Genomic DNA, 12182 nt, shown 5'->3' on the forward strand with positions numbered 1-12182 from the left:
GACATGTATGCACTACCAAATGTAAATTAGATAGCTAGTGGGAAGCTGCCGCATAGCACAGGGAGATCACCTCTGTGCTTTGTGACCATGAGAAGGGTGGGATGGGGAGGGTGGGAGGGAGGGAGACGCAAGAGGGAAGAGATATGGGAACATATGTATATGTATAACTGATTCACTTTGTTGTAAAGGAGAAACTAACACACTATTGTAAAACAGTTATACTCCAATAAAGATGTTAAAAAAAAAAAAAAAAAAGAATGGCAGCAACCACACAGGGCTGCTGTGGAAATTAAACAGGTGTTTAGCCCACAGCATGACTCATAGTAAAGGCACAACAAATCTGAGCTGCTGTCATGACTGTTATCACAGCCTGTAAGGATCCAAAGTTATTCTGTCTCATAATCTGTACCATAGCCATCACCTTGCAAGAGCTTACATGTCAGGCGAGGCCCTCTGCTGACAGAAGTCAGGACAGCAGTTAACCTGGTGGGGCAGTGACTGGGTAATACAGGAGGGGGGGTTGTTTGTGGTGTTAATCTGGGTGCCAGCTTTAAGAGCTGATGCAAATTCAATGAGCGGTACAGGTGGGATAAGGTGTGCTTAACTGCATGTATGTTACACATCAGTAAATGGTATTAGAAATACCTGTGCTGCTTTTGAAGGTCTAAATCAAGCTTTTCTGTCCCTTGAGCGGGTCTCTCTTGCTAGTATAAAGACAGGCCATTTTCTGCAGAGGGACCTTGCCCAGAGGTGAGCACATTCCCTCCCCCAGGATCCCGTCCTCCAAGACAATAGTCACGTGGCTCCTGAAGAAGCCGCAGCCTGGACCTGGCACGGGGAGGGCGAGTTAGATTCGTGAACAACTCCCAGTGGCCAACAGTACAGGCCAAGACAAACCAAGGGAGGTGCAGAACCAGGTAGGGGCCCGATGAAACCCTGACAGCCCACGGACTCCCCTAGAAACAGAACACCTACTTCAAAAGCATTGGGGTTAGTGTCTCTGAAAGAAACTAACAGCCCCTTTCTCTGCAGGAGACCAGAGGAAGGAACATGGCACCACTCGTCAGATGGGGAGTTTTCAAGAAAATGGGGTGCAGGTGTGTCATCCATGGAACCCAGTTTCTACACCCCTCGACATCTGTGCCTCCACACCAAGTGCAACCAATTCCTGGATGCTCAGAATGCCCCGGAATATTCTAGAAAGAACTTGGGATTTAGAATGAGGTGGCCCAGGCTTGAAACACTGGCTCACCACTTGCTGGCGGTGGGACTGAGGCGGAGTCATGCCCACTTGAGTTTCCTCATCTATAAAGGAAGAGGTAAAAAAAAAAAAAAAAAAAATCCCTATCCTCCATGTTGAGATAAGACAAGGATCAGATGTGATAATGGATTGAAAAGCACTTTGTACACTGTCACATGCTTTACAAATATAAAAGATTATGAGTACTGTCTGATGACCTGGAATGTATTCCTCCAGACTTTGCGTTATTATTCTACCGCCAGTTCTGAATTCTTTGAAAAATGAGTTGGTTCTTAGGATATAGCCTCTTAGTTCTCAGATTTATTGCTTTGTTAAGTTTAAAATGCTGAGGGGTGTGTGTATGTGTGTTTTTACATATATCTCCTCCTAAGCTGAGGAGTTGAGGACTGGGCATGGTGCCAGGCCCTTTGTCACATATTACTGCATTTTACTCCTGTGGTAGTCTCTTTAAAGTGACATTATTATTACTGCCTTTATTAAAATAGTAATAGCTTACACTTTGGGTTTGCTAAGTGTCAGACACTGTTCTAAATGCTTTATGGGTATGAACACATGGAGTCCGCATGGTGAATCTACGGGGTGTGAAGTATTATGATTCCCATTTTATGGATGATGAAACTGAGGCTTACAAAAGTGAAGCAGTTTGCCCAAGATCACACAGCTAATCATAAGTGGGAGAGTTAGGATATGAACCCAACTTTTCTGACTGCAAAGAGGTAATTTTAGTAAAATATATAATTAAAGAGGTTATGTTTTGCTCTTTAATTAAAAACAAAAAAGGGGTGTTATGAAGGCACAGAGAAGCATCCCAGCCAAGGCTGGGATGGGACTAGACACAGTCTCAAATAAGCAGGAGCTAGTTAGGTGAGGTGCAGGAAGGGGCACAGCTGAGAAACCATCTTGAATATGAGGTTCTGGGTGATTAGCATGAGGGTATAAAACACAGGGATGGGGCAAGTCACTGAATGAGAGAAGTTCCCTGGGGCCAGCTCACGTCTTGTGAGCTGTGTGGAGCTCTTCAGTATGTACTGTCATAGGGAATGGAGGCACAATCGATAAAACAGAGAGGGTAAGTGATCAGCCCAAGGCCACACTGCTCCTAAGTGGCTACCCAGCGACTGGAACCCAGGCAGCTCAGTATTAGAACTCAAGTCTCTAACCACTGCACCAGAGTGCCTGGTGAAATCTGAGCCGGGACTTATTAACTCGAGAGCCCAGATTCTTTGCCATGATTACACTCAAGCAACATGCTTTTGCACCTTCCTCATTTTTGTATCTGCTCTTGCTCTGCACACATCCTAAAGTGCCTTTAATTCTCCTGTGGGGCAGGTCAGCATCAGGGACATTCAGGATGACCCCATCCTTGCTGCCAGAAAGACTCTGAAAATGCTGGCACCATCTCCTTTCCAGAGGGAACACTGCAAACAAATTCACAACAAAACCTCAGACCAAGTCATCCTCCCCTTCATAATAAATTGCTACGCAAGAGGAGGGGGAAAAAAAAACCCCCAAAACTCATTAGGTTAATGGGAAATAAATGTCATTCTGCAAGTTTATACGTTGCAGCACAAAGATTCAAATTTAGATAAAGCTGGTGAATAATTAACCAATAAGACTAAATGGTGTTTAGTGTTGTTGTGGGAAACTGTTCCAACCTGGATTGTTTCACCATTTATCATTAAGGGTAAATTGTTTGGGGCAGTTGTTCAATGTCTGTCATAAAAGAACTCTCTAAGCACTTTTAACAAATGATCTAAAAATGTTATTAGGGGTAATCAAGCCACTTTACAGATGGGGAAATTGAGGCTTAGAGAGAGAACGTATGTAGCTGAAGGTTGCACAGCAAATTAATGGCAGATCTGGATTGCCCGATAACATTAGGAAAAAAGATGGTCCAGAAAAGGATAATTCTAGTTAACTAAACCTTAATCACTTTTTAAGCAGCATGGTGTTAGATTTAATTTAAAAAAATACAGGTTTTCAAATAATATATTGATAGACCTCGCTTCGAATTCACATAGGCCACTAACAACCTATATGATCTTGGGCAATGCGCTTTACCTTTTGAGCCTCACTTGTTTCATTTATATGAAGGAACTGATACTATCTAATAGAACAAAAGAGATCATAGAAGACATTATCAATCTACCCCAAAGCAGGAAAGGAATAAAGTAAGCAAAGAAAGGGGGCAATAAACCAACACAAAAGAATAGAAGTAATTTCAAATATATCAGTGATTATATAAATGTAAATGAACTAAATTCTCCAATGAAAAATTAGAGACTAAAATATTGCATTAAAAGGTATCCATCTGTTTAAGGGACACACACACAGAGAAAGGTTAAAAACAAAGAGATAAAAAAGGTCTTGCGGGCAAACTAAAAGAAACTGCACAAAATAAAATAAGGCAAAAATAATTCACAGAGAAAAAAGGGACACCATACAACAATTAGAAAAGAACAATGTACAATGTGCCAAGGAAATGAAACAATAATAAACTTAAATGCACCTAAAAATATAACCTCAAAATATATAAAGAGAAAACTATAACACAATTATAAGCAAAGTATATCCCCATGGACCACTATAATTAATAGAAGTATAGAAAAATATTCTACTTATAAGAGCCACAGAAACTACAAGATTCCTAGAAGTAAATCTAACAGAAAAGCTCAAGACTTATATGGAAAAATATATATATATACAATAAAATAAATATTATTTTTTATTATTATAAGGTATTAATTTATAATAAAAATAAAATATATTTATGAAAGCCATAGATATAGGAAGAAACACAGCATGCTCATGATTGCAATACTTCAATATTAAAAAAATATGTCACTTGTTCCCAACTAACTTACAAACCAATGCATTTGAAACTCCCCACCAGGCTTTGTTATGGAATCTCAAGAAGAAGATTAAAGGATCGCAACTAGATAAGACAATTTTAGAGATGAGAAAGATAAGCTGTTTACAAGTTATCAAACTCAGCCATTAAGACCACATGGTGCAGGAACTGAAGAATAAACCAATTAAACAGAATGGGTAGCCCTCAAACACAGCCATATATATATGGAAATTGTAGAAAAAATTACTCACGAAATAAAACAAAGGTGGTCTATATCGGGAAAATATAGATTCCTACCTCACACATACCAAAATAAAATCTAGGTGGGACTTCCCTGGTGGCACAGTGGTTGGGGGTCCGCCTGCCAGTGCAGGGGACGCGGGTTCGAGCCCTGGTCCGGGAAGATCCCACATGCCTCGGAGCAACTAAGCCCGTGCGCCACAACTACTGAGCCTGCGCTCTAGAGCCCGCGTGCCTGGAGTCCGTGCTCCGCAACAAGAGAAGCCACCACAATGAGAAGCCCGTGCACCGGAACGAAGAGCAGCCCCCACTCGCCGCAACTAGTGAAAGCCTGCGCACAGCAACGAAGACCCAACGCAGCCAAAAATAAATAAATTAACAAATTAATTTAAAAAAAAAATAAAATAAAATCTAGGTGGGGTTAAAGGCCTAAAAATGCTCAAAACTTTAGAAATTTTCAGAAATATGATGAACTATCTTTATGAACTCTGTTAAGAAAAGAAATCTTAAAAGAATCAACCATAACTGATGAATATGACTATATAAAAAACAACATTATAAGCAAAGTAAAATGATTATCCATAGAGTAGGAGATATTTGCAAAATATACAACCAAAAGTGGATTAGCATCTTGGATAAGAATCCTGAATAATGAATAGAAAAAAAGGTGAAGACAAAACACTATAAACAGGCAACTCACATAAGAGAAAACCATAATAAACGTGAAAAATGCACAACTTCACTAGTCATGAGGGACAAGCAGTACAACCTAACACTCAGTAACTGGTAAAGATCTTTAAATGTCCTGACAGTGCCACGTGTTGGGGGTGGGGGGCATGTGTGGTAGCAAAGAAAAAACTGCTGGTGACAATGTAAACCGCCACAATCACTTTGAGGAACAATCTGGGCAACATCTAATAATTCCAAAATGGTACATTCCTAACAGCCAGCAATTCCTCTTCTAGATTCATACCCTGGAGAATCTCTTTCCCACGTGCACAGGGAGACATGTATAAGAATATGCACTGTAGCTCTGCGTCCTAGAATGGAAACAGCTAAATATCCACCAACAGAAGAGTAGGATTAAAGAAAATGAATACTGTGTAGCAGTTAAAAAAGAACAGATTAGAGCTACATGTATTACCATGGAGGAATCTCAAAAACAGAGTACAGAAGGGGAGTAGTAGAAGTAAAGGCAGAATCACACATACTGTATAAAGTTCAAATACACACGCAGGAGAATTAAAGCCTCCAACCTCAGGAGAACGGTCCCCTCTGGGAGTGAAGGACGAAAAGATGGAAGGATAAAGGGATGGGAGATGAGGAACAGAAACCAAGGGGCCACCAACTGTTTTTGAAATGCTTTGCTTCCTTAAAAACACCTGAATCTGATGCGACAAAATGTTAATTTACGTGAACCCCGTCCTCTTGATGCACAAGCATCAATTACACTGTCTGTTCCACTTTCCCATGTGTTTGGCAAATATCTTACTAAAACATTTAAAAGTATCCAATGTGACAGGTTATTCAAAGGCTCCAGCTTGGTGACTAACACAAAATTAGCTTCTCATTCACTTAAAGTTACCTTCTCCTTGCATGTAAAACTTAAAATTTTAGCAATATTTATAAAAACCTTTCTTTACTGGATTAATTCCTTTGTTTTCTTAAGCAGACCATGCTGGATAGAAGGCAACCTTCTCCCAACGATTTCCGACTATCATTCTAGAATCAAATCCTGGGGTGTTCTCTCTCACGCTGATGCCAAAGGGAGAGGAGCCTCAGTGGCCCTGCACTCAGTGGCCCCAGTTTGCTTGGCTGAAAATCCAGAAAACCCAAAGAAGGAAGATCATGTAGTCCTCCCATTGATGTCCTCAGCTTCCGACTCTCACTCTCACGGCTGTAGGGGTCCCACTCTAGAACTCTCTCATTTACTCAATTAAAAAAAAAAAAAAACATAGTGAGCAGCTATTTGTCCGAAGCCTGGCCGCCCTGGATGACCGTTTGGAGGGGCCCACATGGGAAGGTTACTGACAGCAAGATCGTTACTAATTAAAAGACAATGAACACAGGTTAAGCAGCTACATTAAAAAAACACTCCTATGGGGGCTTCCCTGGTGGCGCAGTGGTTGCGCGTCCACCTGCCGATGCAGGGGAACCCGGTTCGCGCCCCGGTCTGGGAGGATCCCACATGCCTCCTATGATATTTAAAAAGAAATCATGGAAGCCACCAGCATTCCTGTCCGATGTCGGGGTTTCATGGAGGAGCGATTCCCCCCAACTCTGATACCCAGAGCTGGCTCTGGGCGCTGCTGGCTGCTTCCTTCGCAGCAGTGGTTCTCTGTAAAGAGGGAGGTTGATTGTGTGCTGGAGGAACACGTGGTAACGTCCGTAGACGCTGCTGGTTGTTACAACTGGGGGAGAGGCTTCTGGCATTTAGCAGGTGGCGGCCAGGGATGCCGCTCAACAGCCTACAATGAGACAGCGCCACCTCCCCCCAGCACCCCGCCCCCGCCCCCCCCCCCCCCCCGGCCGCCAACAACAAAGAATGACGCAGCTCAAAACGTCTGCAGTGCTGCAGCTGACAACCCTGGTCTATGGCGACGACGGCAACAAGCCCACAAGGCTCTGCTCTCCAGCAGCTCAGAGCAGTTCATTAGATCACGCAAAGCCAAGGAGACAGACGTGGCCCAGCTAAGGGTCTAAAGCGCCATTGGCCTGACTCTGCCTTCAGCAAAAGTCTGTTCTCGCGAGGCCAGCTCTGAGCACAGCAGCCATTCACAGCCACCCCATCAAAGCAAAGGTTGACTACACTCTCACCCCGACAGCGGCTGAAGGCAAGGCGACCTCGTCTGTCACTTGTGGCTGGGCCCACTCTCTTTATTCTCAAGGGTTCTTCCAAGAACCCTGCTGTGTGAAGACTCCCCCCCACGGAAGGTCCCCTCTGAAGAGGCAGTGAGTGAGGGCAGAGACAGAATTGGTGGAGAAGGAGGCGCCTGGGAGGAGCAGGTGGAGGCCAGCCGAAAGGTCTACTCTGGGCTGGTCCTAAGACACCACCAGCTGGTCTCCCCATGAATCAGCTCTCTAACAGGGCCCCCGGAGGCAGGGAATGCGCTTCCCAAATGCCTGCTGGTGTCTCCCTCTTACCTGATCGCAGAGGGTTCCGATCAAGCCTTCTAAGTCCTGCTTCTCATGGAGGACCATCTGCTTCTCCTCATATTCTTGCTCCAGCTGCATTTCCAGTTGGCGGAGCTGTGGGCACAAGGGGCAGATGCAGGCATAGGATACAAGAGCTCTACCCGACAAACCCCACGAGGCAGGGACCCTCCGGAGGATGGGGTGGGGGAGGTGGAGTTCATGGCCCCTCACCCAGTTCCACAACGGCTCACCTAGCAGTTAGGAGGGGGTGTCTCTGTCAGAGAACTTGGGAGCCTAAAAGCTCAGGAGCCGGACAACTATGGGGAGAGCTGGCCAATCACGGGGAGCCCCCTGCCATGCACTGTGAAGTCCCCGCCCCCAGTTCCCTTCCCATTTCCTAACACATGTCTCCTTCCTCTGCCACGACCCAGCTTGAATAGTTACAAGTCCTGGCACTCTGACTTTTTAAGACTCTGCACAACATTGTATCCAGCATAATAAAATGCATTCACCTCGCTTATTAAATACACTGTGATGCAGCAAGAAAAAAAAAAGTTGCATTTGAGATTATCTGGTGTTTGGACTGCACGTTTGTCTCTCCAAAATTCCTAATCCCAATGCAGTATTATTTGCCGATGGGGCCTTTGGGAGATAGTGAGGTTTAGATGAGATCATGAGGGTGGAGCCCCCATGCTGGGATTAGTGAGTGCCCTTATAAGAAGAGACACCAGGGACCTTGCTTCCTCTCTCTCTCCACTGTGTGAGGACACAGTGAGAAGGCAGCCGTCTATCTGCAAGCCAGGAGCAGGGCCCTCACCCCACACCAAATCTGCCAGCACCTCGATCTTGGACTTTCCAGCCTCCAGAAGTGAGAAATATATGTTTGTTGTTTAAGCTCCCCCCACCCCACGCCCCCAGTCTATGATATTTTGTTAGAGCAGCCCAAACTGACTAAGACCTTTGGCTATGAGCAACTCATTTAGTTTACAATTGGCTCTGATTTCTCGGTAATCACCCAGCAAAGGCAGGCACTCCCTGCTAAAGTGGACGCCCCACTATAACGGTGCTTTGCACATCCTCTTCTGCACCAGACTCTCTCATGTGTGTTGTCTCACCCCCTCCTCCTTTCTCCATCCTGTGCTCTCAATGACCTTCTTTCACAGACGGGCAAACTGAGTCAGAGAGCAGTCCTGAAGCATAGACTCCTACGTCAACTGCTGCTGAGAACAGTCAGCATTCTGTCTCCTGGCCCTTGTGCCACACCAGACAGCCATCGGCATTCCCACCCAGGTCTCTAACGATTGATTTCCTGCCATGGTGAGAGACAGACAGCAGAGCAGTCACTAGATGTGCAGTCAATGTTAGTATCTGTCATAGGAGAAAAACACCTTTCTCTGACCTCACCGTCCCCCCCTTTATAAATCTGTCCATGGAAATGCCTCAGGAGGGTCTGTCTGGGTCACATCTCCAACTCATCAGGGTCCTGGCTCAGGGCACTCATGATGCTCTGAGGCACTCTTGGAATGCACTAGAAATTGTGCTCCCTTCACCTGAGGGCACATGGGCAGGGACTGGGGGCTTCCACCTCCTGACCCACAGAGAGAAAATAAGTACTGATGGATGGTCATTTCAGAAGAAAGTTCGTTTCAAAATTTTCTTTTAAGAGTGAGAGACACAAGGCACTCTGCTCACACCTGCTTAAAATGAAGACTGCAAAAGCTGAAACTCGTTTTGAAAAATATACAATAAAAATTATGCATCAAGCAAGGCAAAGTTTTCTGGAGTGTGTTCTGTAGAACATTTCCACATAGTGTTCACACGTATACTGTGTGTGGGCAGTGTGGGAGCCACTGAGTTAGCAGGGCCTTCCATGCAGTACTTATCAGAGCCTTTGGTGAGTTCATGTGCAGGAAGTGCTAAAGAATGCAGCAATGCCCAAGGTTGACTTCTACCAAGTGCTTCCTAAATGGCCTTCCAGAGTCCAAACATTTGCAAAATTAAAAATAAAACTTTTCAAATCTAGTTATTTTGGTTAAGAGATTGGTCTTTGGAGCCAGACAGACCTAAGTTCAAGTCCGAGCTTGTTTACTTCCCAGTGAGGTAACCCTGGGGAAGACCCTTCACCTCTGGGACTCTAGTTTCCTCATCTGTAGAACCAGGACTATAAACCTTACAGAGTGCTTATGAGAATAAAATAAGCTGACAGACATAAAGAACCAGCCTGAAACATGGGGCCCGCTGGGTATTCAAAGAATCTCATTCATTTCTCCCAAATACGCAATAATGGAAAATAAGCAGAAATTGGCCCCTCAATGATAACTCCCAGCACTTTACTGTTTATAAGGCATCTGCCATTCTTTCATCTTATTCTCACAACAGCGTAGGTAAGGTAGAACATTTTCTCTTATTGCTCCCATTTTGTAGATGAGAAAACTGAGTCTTAGGGAAGTTACAAGACTTACTCAAGGGCACACAGGTCTGGTTGAACCTAAAATCTACGACTCTTCTTTCCCAACTCTGGGGAGTTCTGGGGGGAACGCACTTGGCCCCTTGGGATGATCCATGTAAACCCCCAGAGGGGCTGAGCTCTAAAGGGGCCCCAAAAGGAGTATTTGAGGAGCAGGAAGGGCAGCAGATGCAGCAGCACCAACCACTGGGAGTGGAGAGGGGCTCAGTTCTTACTTACTCCCCTCCCACCCCAGAGCGATGACAGGGTGCCGAGGTGACCCCGTCTGCCCAGGACCTGCTCACTACAGTCCCGTCTCCACTGAGGTCCTGACACCACTGAGGCCTCCTCCAGCCCCGCCCAGGATGACGCTCTTGGGGGGATCTGCAGAGCACCAAGTCCCTGAACCCTCCTTCTCTTGGATGGATTAGTCACACCCAAGAGCAAGGCAACCACCAGGTTTGTTCCCTGGTTCTTCTGGGAGGATCAGCTACCTGAAAATCCACACACACACCGGTATTGCTCATAAGTTTCCAACCATCAAGGGTAACATTACAAAGCTCTGCGCAATAGTTCCACATCTGTGATCTCCTTGAATCTTCCCTGTGACCCTGCAGGGGGCCATCATTATCCTATTTTACGGATGAGAGAAGTGAGGCTTATTAGCAAGGTTATGTGATTTCTCCAGCGCCCCACAGCTGATAGCTGATGGAGTTGGGGCTTGATCCAAGCCTCTGTGACTCCAAATAAAGTAGCAACACTGGCTTTTTGTGTGCCTCATAAACTGGCTCTGAGGGACCAGCAGTGGATACAGAGAATGGAGTGTAGTTTAGCTGGAGTTGAGGGTTTAAAATCACTTTCCCCAAATCACACAGCTGTTAAGTTGCAAGGGCAGAGATTCAAGCCAAGAGCCTATGAGCTCCAGCACCCATGCTCTCAGGCCCTGCGGTTTGGAGGTCTCTGCAGAGACTCTGTTTAGGGAACTAATAATCGGAGTCAACCTTGGGAAATGCTACTCGGCCCCTTCTTGGAGACTCACAATGTACCCAAGGCTATGAAAGGCCCACAGAAATCCTGCCCAGACAAAACCTGTTAAATGAGGCTTGACCCAAAGTTTCTCAGCAATTCCATTTTAAAGGTTCATCTCACATTCACATCAGTGAATGCATCTGTAAGGAGGTTTGTCTCAGCACTGGCCAGAAAAACAGAAAATCCTAAATGTCCAATGACAAGAGAATTAATGCGAGCACACGCCTAAGGTGGAACACTTTTATAAGCCATTAAACATGTAAATTAGATCTGCATTTACTGACATGAGCGGAGGCCCAGGACAAACTTGCGAGTGAAAACAGCAGGCTTCAAAGCAGCATGACCCCATTTAGGTAAAACGATATCTCTACAAGTATGCAAGTGTGGGTACAGTGAAAGACCGAGAGGAAAGAACATTTAAAAAGAGTAATGATGGTGCCTTGGTGGTTAAGATTTCAAGGGTTTACTGCCTTCTTATACACTGTTTGACATGTCTCCGAAGAGCTTGGATAAAATGTAAGAAATGATGTGCAAGGCAAATAGCCAGAAGGGACTGGTCCCTTTCTTGAAACATATAAATCCTTACCCAAAGCATCAGTCACATGGCACTGTGCGCTCTTGGTAGAAATCTTGGGGTGATTATGCTAGACAGTTTCAGAGGATCGTAGTTAGGACAGGTACGTCTACTCCAGCACCCTTGAAAGCACTGAGGAAGCTAAGGTCTCAGGTGGTGGAAGAGACCGTCCCCAGGCCCTGGGACTCCCCTCACTTTAAGGATGAGGCACCCAGACTGACCCCGCCGGGACCCCAGGACACAGCTGTGCTCGTGGCTCACATACCCGCCTCTGGCAGGACTGGCGGATGTCCTCCATCTCCTCCTCCTTGTCCTCTCGGTCCTTCTCGTGCATCTGCTTCATCCGTTCAACCTCCAGCTCAAACCGCTGGCGGAGCTGGGGGCGGCAAGGACAGTGCGTGAGGGTGACCCACACCATCCACGTCGTTCTTAGCATTTCAGCTGCATTTTTCATTTTGGGACTGCATGGATGAGAATCAAGTTATCCCCCCCACCCCGCCCCAGGCACCCAGGGGGGTCAGAAATGGTAGATAAATAGCCCAAATACGGCCTCTATCCCTTCTGTGGTCAGAACATAACGTCACTAATCAATCACGCTCTTTGCCACTGAGTTTAGATATCATTTTGGAATCCTTCTCAACGCTCT

The 12182-nt window shown here is 45.5% G+C and overlaps 1 protein-coding gene across 1 annotated transcript in view; it reads right to left on the bottom strand.

The window, feature by feature from the left end:
- LOC114485524 (unconventional myosin-XVIIIb-like) overlaps positions 1-11969 on the bottom strand; it is a 13793-nt gene extending 1824 nt beyond the window's left edge. Inside the window, exons 1-2 of the mRNA XM_028487108.2 lie at positions 11802-11969; positions 7497-7601 (exon numbers count right to left, since the gene is read on the bottom strand). Of these exons, the coding sequence (XP_028342909.1) occupies positions 7497-7601; positions 11802-11954 (258 nt within the window). The 5' untranslated portion in view covers positions 11955-11969. The remainder of the gene's footprint in view (positions 1-7496; positions 7602-11801) is intronic.
- Between the last annotated feature and the right edge of the window lie 213 nt (positions 11970-12182).

The sequence above is a fragment of the Physeter macrocephalus genome, unplaced genomic scaffold, assembly GCF_002837175.3.
Source record: "Physeter macrocephalus isolate SW-GA unplaced genomic scaffold, ASM283717v5 random_1096, whole genome shotgun sequence".
In the NCBI taxonomy this organism is placed as follows: domain Eukaryota; kingdom Metazoa; phylum Chordata; class Mammalia; order Artiodactyla; family Physeteridae; genus Physeter; species Physeter macrocephalus.